Consider the following 23,369-nt stretch of genomic DNA (forward strand, 5'->3'; position numbering starts at 1 on the left):
TTCTGTGCTGCAAAACCATATTTTCTTCAGTAACTCATAACTATGAAAGAGAGTATATATAGAGAAGATGAAGATGTAAAGGACACAAAATGCAAGAAATTAAAGCTGTAGCCAATGCTGAGGTTTTGATTATTCCTTTAGTTTCTGATCAACCTTAAAACTTGTAAATGTTACTTACAAGTATCATTTCTTTGCCTTTACTCACAAAAGTGTGAAATTCCTCGCCCCAACAGTTTGACCGGACCCACCGTATTAGGTGTAACTCTCACACACTAGTTGTAAAGTGTTACTTACAAGTATTCATTTCTTTGCCTTTACTCACAAAAGTGTGAAATTCCTCGCCCCAACAGTTTGACCGGACCCACCGTATTTGGTGTAACTCTCACACAGCGACTAGTGTCAAGCCTTGAAATCATAATCTAACTGAGGTGTCTATGCGGGCTAGTATATATTCATTTCCTAAAAACTACTCTACAGCATTGCAAATCTCAAACTGGGAAACATGACAGGAAAACATATATGTTTATACATTTTCAAAGACAAAAACCTGGGATTAAGGAAAGATTGGCATCCCAGCCTTATCTTCTTTGGAAGTTGAGGAACATGATACCATAGGCAAACACAAAGAAGAACAAGAGAGACCAACCAACATGAGCTGCAGCAACAGCAGGAAGGAAACCATAGTCATAACCAAAGAAATCTTTAAGGAACTGTTTTATTGTCATGTCACCTTCTCCAGGAACCTGAACCCGAGACTCTTTATCCCCGAGCTGTGACGTGATTAGCCCGTAAAGTGACCATCCACAAGGCGATGCCCAGTAGTACCACCTCCACCATACCGGCATTTGCTGCAACAATCAAAAACCACAAAAAAAGAATCTCAAAAAAGGCGATTTCAATTCGATCTCATGTACTGAAAACTAAAGAAAATTAGCTTACTTTTCTGGGAAGAATGAAACCAGCAAAGAGGTTCCAGAAGGTGAGGAGGAAAGCCATGGCAATGGCAGCAAACTGGACACCGGGCGTTAGTGCCACGAGCATCATTCCATAGAGTGTGAAGTAGATGAAGCTGGTGAACATGAAGTAATAGAACCATAGAAATTTTCCCAGTTTCCACTCAAATCCAATCATGGGGTATAGGAGAAGAGAATAGGAAATTGTCTGTACAGCCACATATATTGCTTCTATACCAGCCTGCAAAATTTTCGAAACATTTCAGAACCCAAAACTGCATTTTAAAACTTACGCCTTTTAATTACCTGAGCAAGTGCATATGGCAAGGCGGAATACATCCCAGCAGCCCGTTCTCGATAGAAAACTGTTCTCTCCACAGCCACAGTAGCTTGCACCGAAGACGTGTTTATAGATCCAAGGAAAATCACAGCAGCATAGATAGCTCCCAAAAGATTCAGAAGATCCTGTTGATTATGGCTGGTAACAATCAAGAACCAATCTTAGTTACCCTTTATGCAACTTTCAGCAATCCAAAATATAACTCCAAAGGAATTGAATTGAAGTATGAACTTACATTTCGTCTCCTTTGCCCCAAAATATAACTCCAAACATAACGCCCAAGACTATTGTCACGAAAAACCGGACTGCATTGTACTGTGGGTTCCTCCAGTAAGACCAATGCTGTTTCCAGAAACATGCTTTGCATTGCTCTACAAATGATTGGGAGTATTTTGTTGGGAAGTAAAGGTCTTGGGAACCGGGAGGCGGGGTGCTTAGTTCTTTTATGAGTTCTTGATTCCTCCTAAAAGAGTGTAAAAAGAAGCTAAGATTAGATCCATCCACCATATATATTCTCAAGAAAAAGAAACCAAAGTGGAGAGTTTAATTTATAACTGATGAAGTGGAGAGTTTGCATAAATTTCTGCAAAATCAACTCCAGTTTGTGCCTCAATTCCAGCAGTACTGATCTCCAGCATCCATGTGGCTGGATTATACCCATTCTTGATCTTAGGTACCCCAGGTACAGCCTGCAACAATGGTCGATTTCAAAGTAACGAAAATAACACTGATATTTTTGCAGTGTAAAAAATTAACCTCGAAATATTCAATCAGTTGTTGCGAGTTTCGACCAAGTGGTCCTGCATAGATCACTTGCCCTCCTCTCTTCAACAAGAGTAACTGCAATTCAAGAAACTCACTTCTTCTTATCCAAAAATGAATGTTATATCCAATGAACTGCAAAAGTTGGAGCCTTGGGGGCATATATAGTCATATACCTCATCAAAAGCTTCGAAAATGTCTATGCTTGGCTGGTGAATGGTGCACACAACTGTTCTCCCAGTGTCCACTGTGTTTCTCACGGTTCGCATAACAATGGCAGCAGCTCGGGCATCGAGCCCCGATGTTGGTTCATCCATGAATATTATCGACGGGTTAGCAACCAACTCCACAGCGATTGTCAACCGTTTTCTTTGTTCAGTCGAAAGACCATCCACCCCGGGAAGACCAACTAACGAATTTCTTATGGGATTAAGCTCAACCAGTCCCATCACTTCTTCTACAAACATCTGCACTCATATATACATAACCAGAATAGTGAGAATACAGTTATTTATCGATGCCTTGGACTAAAAAACGTCGTGGAATGGGAATATAGTGTGCACACCTCGCGTGTATTCTTGTTAATATCAGCAGAGAGACGAAGCCAAGCAGAATAAACGACGGATTCATAGACAGTAAGATTGGGGGAATGGATATCGGTTTGTTCACAGTAGCCAATGACTCGAGCAAACGTTGTCTGGTTCTTTGGATAACCAGAAACGCTAATGCTACCCTCGATGTATCCACTGGTCTTTCGTCCCGCTAAGACATCCATTAAGGTTGTCTTTCCAGCACCAGTCACGCCTACAAGCGCTGTCAGTACCCCCGGTCTGAAAGCACCACAAACATCTCGAAGTAGCTGGAGGCGATCTTCATTAACACCTTCACTCTTCATTTGCTGTAATAAGGATAAGTAAGCAATTCAATGAAGAACTTGAAGATAATCGAGTTAATAATTCAAAAGATGCTTACAGAAGGCATATCCACGTAGTAGTTTATATGGTTAAAAGCAAGGGACAAGGGCTGAAAAGGAAGAACCATTCCTTTCCTCGAACCATTCCTCTCTCGTGGAATCATACCTATAATTCAATTCATTGAGATATAATAGAGTAATCGAACATTTCATAAATGCAAAAACTGTCTGTTTGGTATTCAATTTGCCAAACCTTGAGAGGACTCGTTTTTCTTGTTTTCAACATCCTCCTCCAAGAGTGCAGCCCTCGAGTCACCATAAGCTGGAATTAATTTAACAGAAGCTCATTAACCATTCTCTTTGGCAAAGACCTCATATTTGATATTTCTATTCTTTATGATAAGATCTGGATCTCCTTACGGTTTAAGAAAGACAGTGCTGCAATAAATAAAGAGTTGAAAAGAAGGGAAAATCCCCAGAGAGCTCCATTGCAAATCCAAAACCAGTAATCGTCTGTGTAAAAACCTCTTGCCTTGAGAAGCGCCTTCCCTACAGTAGGTTCTTGAATTATGGTGTATATATTAGGCTGCATAACAAACAAACAAACAAACAATTTTAAGGTTTTATCAGGAACTTTGGTGAAAAGTTGAAAACCATTTTTAAGTGAGAACTTACAGCACTCCATCTTTCGTCCAGAAATTCATTCATAACTAATGCATTTTGCCCGTAACTCATAGGAGAAACATAATATCCCCATTTCAACCAAGGCTTAATGTCATCTACAGGCATTTAAGAAAACACATTACTTATGAATGTGACAGTACATAATCGATATACCTCAAAAAGCTTAAATTTAAAGAAAAATAGTTACTTACCTTTAGCGATTATGAAGCCCCCAAGAACAAGAACCAACAGCAAGGAAAATGCACCTAAAGTGTTTGCAACTACCTGTGTTCTTCCAACTGCTGCAATGAATCGGAATAGAGCGAGAGCCATCTGATGTATACCGAAAAATGTCAAAAATTGACGAAAGAACCTGAAACCCAGAAACAAAAGTTGTCATTTTCTAATGAAAAGTTGGAACAGATATGATAGCACTCTTATGGTCTTACCTTCCAGCAGAAGGGGCGAAACCAATTGGATAATATGTAAGAATAATCCATATTGCTGATTCCATGAATGATAGGGGTATTTTCAAGAACCAAATTGGAAGGGCGAAAGCCCAAGGGGGATAAAACAAATGATCCCGTTGTTTAAAGAACACAGGAAGTCTCATAACTGTTAGAGCTAACTCCGCCATTCCATTAAACATTACATTGAGCAGACTGAAGAAGAGAGCCCCATAGAATTTACTTCCATCTTGTAACCTGCCATATGGCATCTCGGTTCTCAAGAAAACAGTGAATGCCAAAATGGACATGACGGTTATCTGGGTAGTTTTGAATATGTAAAGAAAAGAGTTACGCTTCATTAGCAGCCACTCCCGAGAGAAGCATGCCTTGAAAAGCTCCCAATTGGAGATACCATACTTGTTAGTCACCAATGCAGCAGGGTGGGCTCTGGACTTATCATAAGGGATGCTAAGCTCATCGGCAAGATGTTGGCCAAGACGAAATGAAGTGAAAGCCTCTGCGAATTCTGCAACTGAGATGTATCGATATGGTTGCTCTCTTCTGAACCAATATTGTTCTTGATCTTTCTTGGAGGTCACTTCTTGGAGAAAATCAGCAATTCCCTTGCGCTCAGGACATTTGAATCCCGTGTTCTCAAAGAACTCGAGAACATTTTCCCTCGCACCTTGATACACAATCTGCCCTTCTGAGAGCAAGATTATGTCATCGAAAAGATCATACGTTTCGGGGGCTGGTTGGAGCAGAGAAATGACCATTGTTACATCCATAATGTGAACCAACTGGCTCATGTATTTTACAATCTGAAAAGTTGTGGAACTGTCTAGTCCAGTTGATATTTCATCCATTAGAAGAACTTTTGCAGGTCCAACCAACATTTCCCCTGTAAACCAAGTTTTAGTAATTATCAAGAATTATAGACAGAAATGTTAATGAAAAAAAAAAAAACAAATCTTTAAAACATACCAGTGGTTACACGCTTCTTCTGTCCACCAGAGATACCCCTCCTCATCTCATCACCAACAGTGATGTCTGCACAAATCTCTAATCCTAGAATCTGCAATAAATTTCGAGTGATAAGTCTCCTCCAAGAACTTGGGATCAAGAAAAATATATAAATAAATAAACCTTGATAATGTAATCCGTGACCAAACTGGTCTTTTGGCCAGCCACGGATATGGACTTCAAGAAAGCATCAAGTTCTGGATCTGGTTTGATTCCCGCTTCTCTCTCACGCCTTGAGAGTTCAGCCAGCAGCTCATATCTTGTTCCAACACCCAAACAGCGGCCCGAGAAATCCAATGTTTCCCTCACTGTCAGCTCTCCATGGTGAAGATCATGTTGACTAATATAGGCACATGTCCTTTGAGGGACAAATTCATGAAATTCATGGCCACAGTATGTGATTTTTCCTGTTTTCTATTCAATTTCCCAATCAGTCAGCAAATAAACAATACTGTCTAAAAGTTGCAATCTTTAATAATAAATAAACAGAAAAGAATCACCTTTAAATCATTATCAAGCTTTCCTGCAAGGGCCCTCAGCAACGTTGTTTTCCCTGCACCAGGGGGACCTAAAAGCAGTGTCATCCTGAAAACAACCAGATTTAAGCCCCAATGCAAAAGTACAATAACAGTATATAATTCCTGAACAAAGGGATTCTTTCTGGGAAATTAAGGAATATAATAAGATGTTTGGAACATGGAAACATAAAATGAAGAATACCTTGATGGCTTGATAATGCCACTGACATCTTTGAGTATTTGAATGCTTCTTCTATTAGAAGGGGCAAGGTGAACCATCCTCAGAACATTCTATTGTTCATTGCAGGCCAAAGGAAACAAGAAAAGCATCATTAACCAGTAAAGTACTTATTAGTAGTACCTAAGTTTGAGGTATTAATATTTGCTAATTCTGTTTAATAAACTAGAAAAGGATCAAACTTGACCAACACAACACAAATACACTCCAAAAAAAATTTGATAACTTTGATCTATAATCCAATTTTGCAAACTCAAAACCGAAATAATATATAAACCTAAGCTCAAATCACATTTAATGCCAGCCTCTTTTGAATAGGAAAGAATGGTTTCATGGCAAATTAACAAAGCTAATTATTCTAATAGCAATGAAAAATGGCATACAATCAATATAAATAATTGAAAGTTTAAGTTGTGTGAAAGTCGCCAATATAAGTTCAGAAGATCAATCGTACTTTAAGTCAAAGAGTTTCGAATCAAATCGAGTCAAATCTAATGACTCCTTTGATGCAACTCGAGTTAAATCCAAATTAGTGTCATGATATGCAAAAGAAAGAAAAACAAAGTGGCAAAGCATAACCAATTACCTCAAGAACATTCATGGTGGTATTAGCCAAAGTGGGCAATGCTCTACTACCAATATATGTCTCTCCCACCACTGATAAGTGCTCATACCTTACTTCAATCTTTGGTATATCAACCCCCACCCTGCATCCATCCAAAAAAAAAAAAAAAAAAAAAAAAAAAAAAAAAAATTGAAACAATCGAGTGTTTGATTAATTAGCTTTTTGTAACAACTTATTGCTCCAAAATGTTAAAATTCAAAAAGCTGTTCAAAGCAACTTTTTGGATCAGTTTTTTGAGAAAATCATTTTGCTTGTAATCAGCTATCCTCTAACAATTAAATTACCAAACATTTTTCTACAATCAGCTAATGCTATCAACTAGTCAAACCTACTAATCCAATCAGCTAATAGCTATTTAGCAAACACTCCGAAATCCCATTAATGAATGCCCTAAAATCTCAGAGAACTAATATGAATGAAAACATACTTACCTATCAATCCTTTCTCTAAACCTTTGAAGAAACCTGTCATTATCTTCCTCAACAGCTCTTAGTATACTCTCCATTAACACTTCCTTTTCTTGCTTCCCAAGCCTGGTAATGTCGATTTCCTCTGCAACAAGCCTGCCGTCGCCGCCCACCGCATGCTTCTTCAACACGCCTTTCCTCATCCTGTCAAACGTCGGCAGCCGCTGGATGGCGGCCCACAGCAGCTCGTCCTCCTCATCCTCCCGCCGCGCGCTCCGCCCGAACGCCTCCGGCGTGGCCACCCACGCCACCTCCCGGAGGCTGGCGGACTGCCAACTCCGCCTGCTACTCGACGCCAAACTCCTCCTACTACTACGTGAGATTGCCGGGTCATCCCCCTCCAACATTTTTTAATTTTGCTCCAAAGATTCTTCCTTTCTTGATTGCACCACAGAATTCCTCAGTCTTGACGTGAAAAATCCAAGCTTTATAGCTGTTTCCTTTGTTACTTATCAGTATTACACGTTATACGCCGTGTCTTACGACTTCCGGGCAGAACGGTCCCCGGAGAATCTCCATTTTTGGCACGGAAAGCATGCCGGAGGCCGGGAAATTAAAACTCCGGTGGAATGAGACGACGGAGGAAAAATGGTGAGTTCTGGGGAGTTTATAAAGAGAGTAGTTGAAAGAAATTACAACGGTAGTTGAAAGAAATCAGAACCGCGAACAGACAGCATGACACATCGACCATATCTTTCATTAATTCCATATAATCATCAACATAAATACTACGTATGTCAAACTAAGCCGCCGACAGTAAATGCTCTTTTTTTAAAAAAATTAAAAAATAAAAGAGCTAATTCATTAATAGTGGTCAAATAAATTAAAATTGATTGATATGCTAATTATTTTACCAAATAGAATCTTAATGTGATTGGTTTTAATCAAAAAGGAGTTTGGCAATTTCAATTATTATGTAGTTTGATGACAATTTATATTATGGACCACGATCCACATGGAATCTACCTAATTCGTACTTGTAAAATACATAATTTCATAACACAAAACATAAAAAAATCACACCACAAAACACATAGCATAGCATTGTGGACCTAGCTGAATTGAAAAGACGAGAGGTACTCGTAAGGTATAAAATTTTATAACACAAAACACAAAAAATCACAACACAAGACACATAGCATAGTATTATGGACCAAACTAGATTGCAAAGATGATGTACAAATTTTATACTCGTAAGGTACATAATTTTATAATTCAAAACACAAAAAATTATAACACAAGACACATATACATGTTATATATTTACTTATTTTTCAAATTTGATTTATGTACATATAATTTGTGTTTATAGTCAGGGGAATTTTTTTTTTTAGTACTATTGACTCTATTACGAGCTAGGATCTGTTCTATACTTTCTCTATCTAGTACAGTCCAAAGAGTCAATTCTCTACCACCGATATTCGATCTTGTGACCTTCCCTCAAGGGGAGCCACAAATGTATCATATGAGCACAAGGTGCTTGGCACAAAATTTCTTAATACACGACACAAAAATTTATAATATAAAATACAATTATATTATTAATTTGTTTCAAATACAAAATTTTATAATACAAAATACGAAAAACCATAATATAAAACACATATATAAACTAGGATCCATAATACAGTATAACTGTGATCTATGATGTAAGAATTGATAGTTTGATGACATCTCTATTTCCAAGTTATCACAAGATCAAACGGTGGAAACATTGATTCTATAAAGAATCATGAGGGGTGATCGAAATTTTTTAAAAAGGTTACGTGTAATTTTCGGAAACATCCAAAAAAATCGGATCAGTTTCAAGCTCCTAGTTGTAAGCAGCTATCTACATTTATTAGTATTTATTATTAGGATAGCGATTCTAATTAGAATATAATAACTTAGGAGTCCATGATTGACTTTTCTTATTAGTCATTTTATTCATTGACTTTTTATGTTGCAATATATATCCACTAACTTTTTTAAAAAATCGTCTTTAAAGTTACAAAATCATTAAATCATTACTTAGTATGTGTTTATTTTAGTAACTTTTTTTTTTTCTTCTTCAACTTTGGTGCTACTTTAAGAATTAAAATTGTAACTTTTTGAAGAAATTAAGAGTATTTTGTAATAATAACAAAAAATTTAAAATTAAAATCAGAATAATTTAAATAGTGATCGTCAAATCAACGTTAGTCTTACTTCTAACGATAAGATAAGATTATGTACTCAAAACCTATAAAAACGACTTTTATGTAATGAGCTCAACAGCTTCAAGTAGGAAAATATATTATACTCCATTCACAAATTAAATGCAATTTTCCCTTTATGCTATGATGGAGTGGCGTGTGTGACAAAACATACAGACACAAAAGATCAGTTCATGCATGGTATAGACGTATAGTTAATAGCTAGGAAGTTGATATGTTATCGGTTTTTTAAATATTCAGCCTAGATATATAGACATTATTATATTACTATTATAATATGATGATGATGAGGTGTATATATATAGAGAGAGTGTGTGTGTTAATTCTATTTATGTCTCTAGGTAACCATTTATTTTTAGTATTTTTTTTTCAAAACAATGTAACCTCATTTGATCCTAGTATTATTGTGGCATGATCATTTTTTATCTTTCATCACCAAAATGTTTAAATTTCGTAAAATATAAGGACATTTAAATCTTCAATTATAATTTTTTTTCAAAAAATAAAAATATAACGGGTCAACTCACTTTGTATATAAAAAAAAAAAATGACCAACATATTCTTGTATTTAATGACATTTCAATGATTTTATTGACGGATGATCAGCAATCTTGTAAAAGAATTTTATTATATATACTTTCAATTTTTACTCCATTTTTATTTTCTAGATATCATTATTTGAATGAAATAATAAAAATTAAGAATTTAAGTACGGGTAGTATTTTTCTTATGAAAAGTCCGAGAAGGAACAGTTAGACAGTTAGCTGATGGATAATATATTAAAAGTTTATAATGACAGGTTTCTTCTAAGATTTGAAATAAGTATATTCTATGGATTTGTTTGGTTCGTACATGAGAATAAAAATTAAATACGTGATAATAATAATAAATTTTGATAATAGTATTTTGCATATTTGATAATGTGGTAGAATTAGGATGATTGTTAATATTAATGTCTCACAAATTAAATACGCTAATTATCAATGTCACTCTTGAATTATTAGTGTTATAAATATTGCTCTTCACATTTTAAAAATTAAGGGGCAACATTTACACCTTTAATAATTTAAGTGTAATATTAATAATTAACATATATATAAAAGTTTACTATTTTCCGAATGAAATGCAATCCTTAAAGTCATTAGTTCACGGACTATAGGTTAGGAACATAGTGAGGACACCCGTGCATCAGACTGGTCACAACTCACAATCCTAGTTAGACAAAAAGTTATTTTTTTTTTTTTTTTAAGTCATACTTATTGTTTTATTTATAAAATATTTAAGTTTAATTCTTTATCTGCCTTCAAAAAAAAAAAGTTTAATTCTTTATCTAATAAAAATAGAACTCCTTCCACTTTGATAGAATATATTCAATATAAGTTCAGAATAAATTGGGCATGGAGTTGTTAGCCAATTGAGCTAGGCCATTAGGTCAATTGGACTGTTTGTATTGAAAGTTACCTAACAACGAATAGGGGATGAATATGAGACAACTATTACATGACGTTTCATTTTGTAGTTACACATCTCCATACTCAGATCAAATTCTCTTTAATGGAGAAAGAGTTGAAAGGATCGGATATGCTCCTAAATGTCGTTGGTTAGAGTTTTGTAAGGTCAAATCAAGCATTTGTCGTCAATGTACATTCGAAATATAATGTTGACTGCTACACAAATATAAAGAAATAAATTTACACATTCCACTATCAATAATAATAAACGTTTGATAATGACAACCGGCTCCAACACAAGATTCAAACAAAGCAAACATCATGTGAGCTTATTTTCTTAGGGGTGTGCTTATAGCTAGACATTTCATTATCTTATCTTTTACATATATATATTCTTGTCCACTCACTCCAATCTCCCCAACTATATATTTAGCATTTGTCAATGTCTTGCAATGTTAGATCATTTACAGTCCTAATAAACTTGTGATAGAAAATCACCTAATTAGAATATCTACGCAACATCATTGGGTAACCCCATTCAATCATATCAATCCTTATTAGTAGAATGTTATGCTGACAATGACACAATTGACGACTTACAAACAATGATAGACAAAAAGTTTTATGTTTCGAGTTGTTTAGTATCATCTTAAGATGTAAGATCAATTCCTCATAACAGTACAGCATTGAAGAAACAACACTCTAGTGTGTTTTTAGTGAACACTAGGTTTGATCTTTCCATTTAAATGACCGTTAAGTCACTATGATTTATGCATTCACTATCTTAGTTTGTCGAGTCAGGGTGTGAGAACTCTGTGAAAAAAATATCGCCTTTTGCCCTTAAGATCACCATGACGGATTGTCGACACTTTGATCACTTTCTCAAAAGATGTGACTTAACTGAACCTATATAGGCGGAAAAATTCTACTACATGGACTCCCAAATCTTACTCCTTAAATTTTACTCCCTGTGGCGGGCATTGATAAGTTACTTTTTTTAAAAAAAAAAAATTATGTAGATCTTAATACAAGTGTTTACATCAAGATTTTGTAAGTGAAAGTAAAAATTAGAAGCAAAAAATGAGGGTAGATATAATATTTACCGATACAGACCCAACCCCATGGGGACAACTGATTTAATAATCCTAGGTGAAGTATGAAGACAGCTAATTTAATGCATGTTGTGTGTGACTGTTCATTCTGCGAAATAATTGGCAATCACTATAGGCCATTGAAGTTTCTTTTAACTCACATGTTTAGAGAATTAGGGATTTTGTGGGATTGTTTTAATCTTAACTAAGATGTTGTGAAATAATGTTACAATGCATTATTTATATATCCGGGATTAAACTATATATATCTGTACGGACAGTTCAATTGGTTCTCAAGTAATAGATTGTGAGCAATAATACAGAATCGAAACCTATCAGTCACAGTATAGGAGTTACACCTAATGTAGTGGACACCAGACACTAGTTTTCTTATCTAATAACATATAAAATATACACAACAAATCATATAATTTCAAAAAAAAAAAAAATACAAATTTTGCTAGTAGACTATAGATTAATTCTTCACCTCACATAAAGAGGTCTCAGAATGGGCTAAGGTGATAACTGATAACCATCCCTGACAGAAACCCAAAACTAATTAAATGCCAATTCAATTATGTAAAGAAGGACAGCAGCCAATTTTCCAATTATTCAAACTAGTTGCAACTCCCCCCCCCCCCCCCCCCCCCCCCCTCTACCTAAGATAAGATCAAATGAATCAAACAATATATTGTCAAAAACAAAAAATAATAATAATAATAATCTTTTTTGTGACGAAGGAAACTCAAACTCACTATTGATCAAATATGGACAACCTAAACTGATTTCTCTTTTACCAGCTTTGGTCAATGGGTCACATGGTAAAATTTACCTATTTGATTTCTCTTTTACCAGCTTTGGTCAATGGGTCACATGGTAAAATTTACCTAGTACACACTCTTGAGTAGTGACTGTGGGTTTAAAAAATAACTAATTAAGCTTAACTCATTTGAACAAATCCTAGCAATATGTAAATGTAGAACAGAAACATAATAACTACAATTTTTTCTCAAGGATCAAATGATTTCCTGGTATCCGAAGGGTGAAAATTCCGGCTTGTTCTCAACATTTACATTATAATAAACATGAAGGCCACTTCCTAACCAGACAGTAAGAGAGCATTATTGGCTTATTGCTAGAACAAGTCAAATTCTATATGCTCTCCTGTGCCACTGCATTCAAGGAACTTCTTGTTTTTCACGTTAAACGCCATATTTGGGACCTCGAGATCACATAGATCAGGTACCTGAGGGGGAATGGCACAGCGTATCAATGCCCAGTTCAGCCCTTCGAAGAATGGGTGTCGTTTAATCTCAGCAGCTCCTGTTTCTGATCCTAACCGGTTCTCGGGCTCCTTCACCAAGAGCCCTCTGATTAAGTCCCTTGCCTGGAAACTAACCATGGGGCCATCGGGGAATCTGAGGCTCTGCAAGACCACATTGGCCAAAGTTTCTTCGTTTCCAGCGCCTTTGAATGGCGTCCTGCCATAGAGAAGCTCGTAAAGAAACACCCCGAGTGTCCACCAATCAACTGCACTCCCGTGGCCCTCCCCTTTGATGATCTCTGGAGCCAAGTACTCGTGTGTGCCAACAAAAGAGTTCGATCGAGCCTCCACTGGCTCAACCACGAGCTGTGGCAATGATCTGTTGAACGCTGCAGCTTCAGCTTTTAGTTTTCTTGCTCTCGTGGTGGCGGGTAAGATCCTAGGACTAAAGCACGAAACTTTGCACGATGGTCCAGCACAAAAAGGATCAATGCAGTTGGAGCCAGCGCATGGCCCAGAAATCCTAGCAGGCTCCAATGCAAAAGAGGACGATTTCAGAAGAGTTGGGTTAACTGAACATCTCAGCGACAGGTCAAAATCTGTGAGCATTATGTGACCATCTTCGCGTACCATAATGTTTTCTGGTTTCAAATCACGGTAAACCACACCCATCATATGCAAATATTCTAAAGCAAGGAGGACTTCAGCAACATAAAACCTGCAAACAGTGAAACATTGTAGTTTTCATTGCAATTTAAGAACAATGATGTTCTTAAGAATGATGTAATGGTGGAGCATATGATAATACCTTGCTGCTGGTTCAGGAAAAGATCTGTTTAGCTGCTTTTGCCGGAGGACATGGAGATCCCCACCGGGACAAAACTCCATAACTAAGCATGATAAATTATCAGATGTAAACTGTGCATACAATGTTGGGAGAAAAGGATGGTCCAATATTCTTAAGATCTCTCTTTCAGTTTGTGCCCTTGGTGTCTTCTTCCTTCTGGCCAAAAACTCATTATCCATAACCTTTATCGCAAACAAGCAATTCGTTCCTATCAGCTCAGCAAGATAGACTGTACCAATATCTCCACAACCCAACTTCTTCAGTAGATTGAAATGACCCAAACCGAGGAATCCATGCTGCTTTTTCACCTGGTTTATAGCCTCCCATCTTGCATCCTTAGACATGTGTGGTCTGATTCCAGAACAAGGCGCACTTAGATTGCTCTCTTCGCTTAAAGTAGTGCTACTGCTATAGTCACCAATACTACTCTTTGAGCTATGGGAGAAGTCCACTTCCCTGTATTTTGACGTTTTGTTCAATTTTGAAACAGGAGTACTACTATTGTCACAGTTATACCCAATTTGGTCGGGTTTACTGGGACCACAGTTTGCAGTCCCCAAGCTGACTTCAGAAGGCACATATGCAGAAATAGCAGTTGTCGGGTGATTGGTAGAATCGCCTTTCACGTCCTTTAATGCACAGTGACACCTCTGACAGATAGCTTTGTCACTGGAAACTGTATCTTTGCCATTTTCATCTGAGAGATGAGAAACGTCTAATGATTGCAAAGTTTCCTGCTTTGGTTTCTTCTTAATGTTATTTTTGTTCCGAATAGCTGGTTTTATGGCACGAGATGTGCTTCTTGCTGACTTGAGATCCTTGCTGCTCTTTGCTGCATTGGACAAAGGCACACTTTGCAATCTGCCTTTCCGTTTTAGTTTTGGAGCAGCTCTATGGACTCCTTTAACCGAGGTACCACCACTTCTAGATGGATTTCTTGTCACCTTTATTGGAGCAGTGTTCCCCTTTTCTGGCTCTAATTCCCCATAAAGGGGAACTGGAGTGTGGGTTTCTTCATCGTTCACTACCGTTTCTAATGACTGAATGTCAAGAGGGGCACATGAAGGTTCAGTTTCACATTGCACTCTATTGGAGTCTCTAGATTTCGTAACTTGTTTATCAACCAATTGAGGAGAGGAAATATTTTTCTTTGGAGACTTCATCTTGGTCTCATCAAAGGGGCTTGAAATGGTTCTCTCCTTTTGTTGGACGATAGATCCTGTAATCTTAGAAGTCGGTTCACCAACCAATCTAGGGGAAGAAAGGGCACTTTGGTTTGGTGACTTTAACGTGGAATCTTGACAGTATCGAGGCACCTTCTCCGAAGAACTTGAAGTGCTTTCTCCAGGAACTATTCTAGCATTTCGGTATACAGAAGACTCTGCAGTCTTGATGGTTGGGTTCATGAAATGTCGTGGAGAAGAATGTGCGCTTTGGACTGCTCTCAAGTTGGATTCTTGAAGGAAACGAGGCACCCTACACGAAAAACTCGAAGAGCCTTCTTCAGACACGGGAGATATTTCCCCTCTTCCATCATCAATAGACCTGTAAGAGTGTGTAAACCTTCCAGCTTCTGAAACACTAGGAGAACCGGGCGCCTTTGATAATCTTTTCATAGCAGCCATTTCCGATGCCTGAGAAATGCATAATCCTCGCAATGCCTGTTTTAGAGAGACTGGTTCAGAGAACCCTATTCCTGGGGAATGATTCCCGCCACCACCACCCCTCATCGGTCTTTTCGAGGCATCTCTTCTAGGTCGATCCGACAAATCCAGACTCTTTGACGTTCGCAGGTCAATTGCCTCGAAAAGCCGATTAATATCATCCTCCAAATACTTATTCTGTGACTTTTTTGACACAGGAGGCTTCCAGTCTCTTTCAGCTGTTCTTGCCTGGCGGATTTTTCCAGATGGATGAATCAATTTCAGCTCCTCCTTAGATTCAACAATTTCAGAAACACGCGTAAATGAACCCATTACTTGGCAGCAAACACAGCACAGAAAGAAATCAAAGACGACTTGGCCTAAATAGGACACTGTTCATAAGGCTTGTAAGCAGAACACAATACTGGGAATCTGGGATAAAGAACCGATGGCCATATCCAAACCTTCATTTATAAGGGAAAGTGAAAGTTTCTTATCCACTCTCAGTTCTTCATTAATAATGTCACCTGGGTATATGTCAAGACCATCAAGTCATCAACCTGCAATTACAACCAAGATTTTCACTCACATTAATTACATATACAAACAGTTAGATATCTCATTTTACAAGTATGGAGTGTTTACATACAGAAGAACATATATCCGTAAAACAGTGAAAAAAAACCGTATTGAATCCACAACACCATAAATATGCCCAACTCGATGCAAGCAATGAAATTTTAAGGGGATTCCAGTTGCATTTATATGAAGTTGAATGCAAATTTCTACAAACGATTTTTATATCAGGATCAAGCTGAAATTTTCGAGCTGAAGATCCCACACCAATCAAGAATGGAAACCTAGATAACCATAATTTCTAGTAGGCAAATTAAATTTCAATCTGCAGCATCTTCCTTTAAAACAGAACATACACCCATTGTGAACAAACTACTGACAAAACCAAGATCTGTAGTTCTAATACAATCTGTTCATTTCCAAAACTGTCAATGAGATTTTTCATTTTTGGGGAATGGATGAATGCAGTTCCATCAAGTTCACCTTCATATTCATAAACAGAACCCCCCCCCCCCCCCCCCTCCCCCCTCCCCCTCCCATTGGCTTCAAAAGAAAACACCATTAATCCCTCATTCCCCACCACTAACAGCAAAGATTGAAACTTTCAATCCCAGAGAACTAACCCAAACCAAACCAAACCAAAATAAAAGAAGAAAGCCCTTACATTATTCCAGCTTCAGCTTGAAGTAAGAAGACCATATTTCAAATTCCCAAAAAAAAAAAAAAAAAAAAAGCAAAATACACAAACCAAAGATTCAACAGTTGGGGTGAGCTCATCAACGACCAAAAATACTTCAAAGTAAAACAATATAGCAGATCGAAGATGCAATTAGCTAACGAAGCAAACTTACATCAGAGAAGTACGATTTGCAGAGATCTAATGCACTTCAGATTCAGAAAACAATAAATTAAAGAAAATGTGGAGTTTGAAAAACCCTAAATAAGTGAGAGAATGGGTCTCTTTTAAAAAAACTGTTTTCTGATGCTCAAGGAAGATAAGTGCAGGATGGCAAAGCTGGGGAAGAGAGAGATAGAGAGAGCTCTCATTTCTAAGCTTCATTCACTGCTTTCTCTCTCTTTCTGTGTAATTTTTTTGTTGTATTTTAGGACATGGGACCCATCCCACTGTGGAGTAGTGGGCCCACATTTTCTTTGGATTCGAATTTTGCATTATTTTAAATTGGTTCCTTTTCTGAAAAAAAAAATAAAAAACTATAATTTAGTTTTTTAATAACCTATCAACATAGTATCATAATCTAAAAATAATAAAAAGATTAAAAGAACCTACGATCTACATCCCATGGAGAAGAGAGGTCTAGGGATTATAGTGGTGAAAATGATTAAAATTATTAGGTAAAGCACGAAAACTAGAAACGAGACATCGAAAAATGGTAATTTTAAAAATAATTCTTATTAAAATAATAATTTGTTGATAATTCAAATTTTGAAACACATTTCAATTAATAGCCGTGAAGTTATGAGAATTTCATTATCTTCTTTTTACCTATTTACGTACTAAGAAAGATACTTTTATTTTTAGTTTTAATAGTATAATATGATATGGTATGATATTGTCAAATTTTTGAATAATTATAGGTTGCTATTTAATTAATTTTGGGATACCTAGGAGATGAGAGGGGCATGTCATAAGAATAAAAATGAGAAAAAAATACACTAACTAATCTTATTACATATTTGGTATGATTTGGTCATTGCAACAGATCCCTTGACCTTCTACACCCACTTCCTTCATTGGGTGCTAAAATCGGTGTGATTTCGACGTATTGCATAGAAGTGAGATTTATTTAGTATGCACATTTTGATAATAATTACTACGGAGTAATTTTTGTTAAAAAAAAATAAAAAATATTTTCATTTTTCAAAAAGAATCTAAATTTTATGACAAATCCGGTCCGATGGCTGTTCTCTATGCGTTTTTCTTCTTTTTCCTTTGAAAATTGAGAAACTCTCATTAATTATTACTTTGAAACTTGTTTGATTTTTTGTATGTATTTACAAGTTAATGAAAAATGGTTTCATCTGAAAAAAATTAAATAAATTCAATGTATTATGGTGAATGGTGATTATTGTTAAATAATTTAATTAAGTTCACACAATATTCCACTTGATTATATAATAATAATAATAATAATAATAATAATAATAATAATAAAAGTTAGTAAAGACATATTTCAATCTTGATGACGATTAAAAATGTAAAACTATATAAAAATAATCATGAATTTTTGTTAGAGATAACCGCAAACATATTCAAAACTAATAAGTAGTTCTGAATTGGTTGGAGACATAAAATGTTTAGAAGTGAGATCTTTCAAACTTGGGCCTACCTTGTAGATGGTAGAGCTGAGGGTTGGTCCCACCTATCTATATGGAAGCTTGGAGCCTAGGTTCGAGCAAAGTCGATCCCCTCACTATTGTTAATAGATACATTAAACAGAAACTTGTATTTATATAATTATATACGTGAATAGTCACAATAACTTAGGATTAGATCAAATCTCAATCTCATTATTATCGAGTCTCATAGTACAATTACTACTAAAATTTTGTAAAATATTATTTCATGATAGAGCAACATATACATAAGATTGAGAGTTAACCTTTAAAATCAACCAAAAAATTAATGATTTTTAATCTATCTTAACATAAACTTATAATATAGATGCACACTTCTTAGAACATCCCCATTGGTGGGATTTTGGTGAGTTTTTAATAGGTGGAGAATTTTTTATTTTTATTTTTTTTGAAAAATAGGTGGAGAAGTTAATTAAGAAGCATATGCATGATTTGACCAACTTAGGAGCACATCACTTTCTGGGTTGAAAAACAAATTAAGGCATCAGTGTCTCAAGGGATGACAAAACAATGAAAATTCTTAGGATGGATCAAAGAATTGGAGACACATATTTGTATTATATATAATAATATATGATATGATTATATTAATCTATGACTCCATGTGTAAGTTTGGTGCATCTATCCAACAATTTATCAACAAACGTGTTCTTCCACGTAGGAGTTTTTAACTTCTTATATTTGATCATTCCTTACAAAATATTAGATTTATTATAATTATAATAATTATTATTTTAATTAATCTCAAGTCCTTGTTGATCAAGCGGCGAGAATTTTGAATTCTTGTATAAAATTAGTTGTTGAGTGAAAGCTTTAAAGTTCAAATTTAGTATGCTGCTATGTAAATTAAATACAGAAAAGAGTCAAATATGTCCTTAAGCTTTACACTAAAAGTAAATTAGGTACATAAATTTTAAATAAGTTTAATTAAACCTCAAATATATTATTTTTGGTTAAATAAGTCAAATTTACTGATAATTGGTTACCGATAAAATTACACAATTGATTATATTTTTGCCTTTGAATTGATCAGAGAAACTTTACCGAAAAATATCACTATTGACTAAAATAATGGTAGCCTTCTCCGGCGAAGACTATATTTCAGAGAAGCTTTATTAGTATATTATCATCTCAAAATCTCTACTTTCATATCGTGACTCTATTTTCATATCCCATGCTAATTTACACTATCAAGAACAAAACACAATATTGTAAAACATTTTCAAAATTTTCAAAGGGTTAATTATTGCTTCAAAGAAAAGATAGATATAGATGTTTATATATTGCACGGAGTAACACATATGATTACGGATGGACATGACGTACTCATCATTCATTAATTTATGATTTACGTGTTTTTGGACATCATTAAAGAGTTTAGGTTAGGTCATTTCAAGATTTTGATTCTTCTCCACTTTCCGTCAATTCCCGTTGAAAAAAAAAACTTATAATGATGTAGAATAATATAATATCATAATTTAAAATAAAAAGTTGGTCAATAATCTTAAAAGGAGTGATTGAATGAACAAAACATAACTTTTGTATTAGAAACTCACTGGTTCAATTTTTATTAACATCTTTTCAATCAAGTCTATCCATATATATATATATTATACATGACTGAAATTTATCAGCACCATCAAATAATACATATAAATTTTTTTTGTTAGTAAAAAGTCTCAATATCTTTTTTTTTTTTAATTTATTATCTCTCCTTTATTTAATATCTTACCTAACTTTAGTTTATGAACATTCTATATATGTTACGGAGTATTTTTAGACTATAATCATTAATGGCAAGTCATATCACATTATACAAAAAAAAATTTCCCTATGTAGTACTCCGTATTAATTAATAAATGGGACTCAACTAACTTGTACGTAAATCATAATTGATAATTAATTTGATATGTAGTAATAGCTAGCCAATAGCCATAGGCTATAGCCATCACATGTGACTTTAACATGTATGTTTAATTGTTTATGTGATATTTTGAAGTAAATAGTTCTAGAATAAATACCCAAATAGCACGGAAATAGAAAATTGAAAAAAATGCAGAATGGGAGTGAAACACATAAATAGAAGATATATAAAGGAAAAAGTGTGGAATAGGTCACTATTGAATATTTACATATTGTGTAATTGAATTATCAAATAAAAAAGTGTGCAACTGGACAATTAAAAATTCAAATATTGTGCAAATAATATTTTGTACATGTTACTTTCAAGTTTATCTTAAATATGTTGCCATAATGTCATATTATATATAAAAATTATTTTAATTATTATTTTTAAAAATTAAAGAAAAACAATCTTTCTTTTTTTTTTAAAAAAAAATTTTCAAAAGAAGGTGGAGGTAGCAATTTGTGCAATGTTCAACCCCACATGTACACTCTGTGCACAATGAATCTTCATTACTAGTTTCTTTCTAAGAAATACATTTTGAGTTTTTTAACTTATTATCGAAAACAACCCTAAAATGCTTTATGGAGGTCCCATAAATTTATAAGAAGAAATATCTTCAAAACTCAAAAATGCTTGCCGACCCTTGAGGGTTTTGGTACATCATAGATGAACTCCCAATTTTTCTAAAATCATCAAGGAAAGCTATGCAAGTTTTTCCCTTGCATCTCGGCCATTTTTACTTTATCATTATTTCGTAATCTCCAGGAATAATACCTTATAACTTCACAGTTACATGGATACTTTATAACTTCACAGTTACATGCAATTCATTTTCTCATTATTTTGGGTTCTTCATGTGATGTATATATGGTTAGCATATTATGTAGTCTTGCACATTGCAAGATGAATTGAAGAGTAAAATTCATAGTACAATTTGATGTGAAAAGTAAAGAGGGAGGGCAGGGAGACAAGCAAGGAGTTGCAGATGATGGAGTTGCCAACTGGTTATGAGGAAACAGTTGCCACTTGGCTATGGCTGGGTTGTATATGGGTGTCCCAATTGCAAGAATTGGACAAAAAAGTTAGGCTCAGCTCCAATCTATTATTATTATTATTTCCTCAACTGCATCCTACACTCCAAGGATATGATTGATGCCTGCCAATAATTGATGAAACAAAAATGAAACATTCGATATATTAAGCCATCCATTGCCATGTGTTTGAAGAGACTAATGAGTGTTTGCCGTTTGGTAAATAGTTGTTAATTGATTCGATTAGTAGATTTGACTAGTTGATCGATAACATTAGCTGATTGTAGAAAGATGTTTGGTAAATTAGTTGTTAGCTATAGTTGATTACATACAAAATGAATTTCTCAAAAAGTTCGATAAAAAAAAAAAAAAAAAAAAACTGCTTTGAACAACTTTTTGAATTTTAACATTTTGGAGCAATAAGCTTTTATAAAAATTAAAAAATTAAAAAAAATTAATCAAACATTTATATTGACTGTTTAACCGAGTTAAACAGTTAATAGTGATCAAATAAGTCTAACTGATAAATTAACTATGTTATCAACCATGGTCCATGGCCAAAAATGCGAAACATAAACACAATATCATATCGTGAAGGAACTATTTTTAGTATCACTACCGGAATAGATTTTGCAAATTAAATGTAGTATTATATTATATTGGTCCCTAAGGTTTAAGTAGCAGTCATTGTTTTCATGCACCCTGGAATGAACTAAGATTGAAACCCACACAAGATAAAAGAAATTAGGTATGTGTCTTTGTATTGTATATCTCACATTTGTCTGAATATTTACTGTAACTTATATAGATTATGGAACGTGTTTAGCTCACTGGTTCAGCAAATAGTATTTTGAGGCAAGAAACCAAAATTCAAAAAATTTTTGTGAGGCTATCTTATCTACACCTGACTCAAGCCGAGAATAATTATAAGTAAAATCAAACTTAAAATCTTATAATTATCAAGTTAACTATCAGACCAACTCAACTGATTATTCATGGTTTGTTGCTAATAATACTTGAAATAGCATGTGGATGAGAATAAAGCAAGAAATTGGAGTAAATTGTTTTGGGGAGGAAAGGATGTCAGATGTAGCAAGAGGTGGGTGGTGCAGTATGGCAGATTTCACATACAAAAAGATTTGGAGGGTTGTGCATTTTGGACTTTTCATTCAATTCTCCATTGATATTTGATAGTGACCACCAAATTACCACCACATCTCACCTTAGCTTGCACTTTAATTACATCATATACTATACAATTCAATCCTATATAATTCTCAAATTAATGGACCGATGACTCATAATAACTTAATTGCAACTTATGTACAAGTAATTTTTCGTCGAACTGAAGCCGGTCGTAATTACTCATAACTTAGTTACTCAAATTATAATAGATTTGTATATAAATTGGTAACTTTATATTCTGTTTGTGTAAATATGTAATTTTAAATTGAAAATCTCACCGTCTTATATATAAATAATTAGAGAAAAGAAAAGAAAGAATAGATTGCAGCATGTTTGATGAGGGAAGTGAGACCTACCATATGACCAACATGATTAGTAAATAAAGAATGTATTAAAAAGAAGTGCATAGAAAAATAATTGTAAGAAAACAAAATAAAAAAGAGAGGAAGATAACTAGGAAAATGTTGAGTGGTCCTCAATAATGTGTCAATTGTCAAAAAGTAGAACAACAATCACTTTCTTTAGGAATTAAGGTTAGAAAGGGATGGTTTGATGTTTGTTCATTTTCCACAGCCATTTTCTTTTTATCTGGCCCCCCATATTAAATATAAGTAAATTTTTTTAAAAAAATAAATAAAAGAAATAAGGTTGTTGGTGTGGTGATAGACACATTTAGTTTGAATATATTAAAGTAAAAACAAGTAATGAGGAAAGAATATGATTCGCGAATGTGATGTTGTACCTGTTGGACTCCGAAGTGATTCCAGATTCCGTTTTATTTATTTTATGTTTTCCATTTTCAACTGGATTGTTAAGATACCATGAAAGAAAAATGATATTTTTTCTATTTTTA

At 34.7% G+C, this 23,369-nt stretch overlaps 2 protein-coding genes across 3 annotated transcripts; both read right to left on the reverse strand.

The window, feature by feature from the left end:
• Positions 1-419: 419 nt before the first annotated feature.
• LOC109181948 (ABC transporter G family member 39-like) lies at positions 420-7,654 on the reverse strand. 2 transcript variants are annotated; one of them, XM_019331930.1, is made up of 20 exons: positions 6,916-7,653; positions 6,446-6,566; positions 5,824-5,912; positions 5,604-5,688; positions 5,227-5,517; positions 5,065-5,155; positions 4,081-4,981; positions 3,844-4,004; positions 3,644-3,747; positions 3,389-3,554; positions 3,222-3,290; positions 3,028-3,134; positions 2,621-2,953; positions 2,232-2,522; positions 2,050-2,133; positions 1,849-1,982; positions 1,529-1,756; positions 1,260-1,431; positions 940-1,194; positions 420-848 (listed from the first exon to the last, which is right to left on the reverse strand). In XM_019331930.1, the coding sequence occupies exons 1-20, from the start codon at positions 7,296-7,298 to the stop codon at positions 579-581; spliced, it is 4,335 nt and encodes a 1,444-aa protein (XP_019187475.1). In that variant the 5' UTR covers positions 7,299-7,653; the 3' UTR covers positions 420-578. The 2 variants fall into 2 exon arrangements, with proteins under 2 accessions (XP_019187475.1, XP_019187476.1); XM_019331931.1 differs by lacking the exons at positions 420-848; positions 940-1,194 and having other exon boundaries at positions 1,301-1,418; positions 6,916-7,654.
• Positions 7,655-12,672: 5,018 nt separating this feature from the next.
• On the reverse strand, positions 12,673-17,091 carry LOC109182260 (serine/threonine-protein kinase D6PKL2-like). Its single transcript, XM_019332385.1, has 3 exons — positions 16,870-17,091; positions 13,761-16,002; positions 12,673-13,670 (listed from the first exon to the last, which is right to left on the reverse strand). Exons 2-3 carry the CDS (start codon positions 15,773-15,775, stop codon positions 12,824-12,826), a joined length of 2,862 nt encoding a protein of 953 aa, XP_019187930.1. The 5' UTR covers positions 15,776-16,002; positions 16,870-17,091; the 3' UTR covers positions 12,673-12,823.
• Positions 17,092-23,369: the final 6,278 nt, after the last annotated feature.

Source organism: Ipomoea nil, unplaced genomic scaffold (genome assembly GCF_001879475.1).
Source record: "Ipomoea nil cultivar Tokyo-kokei standard unplaced genomic scaffold, Asagao_1.1 scaffold1043, whole genome shotgun sequence".
NCBI classification, from domain to species: domain Eukaryota; kingdom Viridiplantae; phylum Streptophyta; class Magnoliopsida; order Solanales; family Convolvulaceae; genus Ipomoea; species Ipomoea nil.

Coding starts and splice junctions, on each gene's coding strand:
- LOC109181948 (XM_019331930.1), bottom strand. CDS start 7,298: ATGTTGGAGGGGGATGACCCGGCAATCTCACGTAGTAGTAGGAGGAGT. Junction 5,689..5,823: donor GGCATTATCAAGCCATCAAG/GTATTCTTCATT, acceptor GGTTGTTTTCAG/GATGACACTGCTTTTAGGTC. Junction 2,134..2,231: donor TTTTCGAAGCTTTTGATGAG/GTATATGACTAT, acceptor CTTGAATTGCAG/TTACTCTTGTTGAAGAGAGG.
- LOC109182260 (XM_019332385.1), bottom strand. CDS start 15,775: ATGGGTTCATTTACGCGTGTTTCTGAAATTGTTGAATCTAAGGAGGAG. Junction 13,671..13,760: donor TTTCCTGAACCAGCAGCAAG/GTATTATCATAT, acceptor CACTGTTTGCAG/GTTTTATGTTGCTGAAGTCC.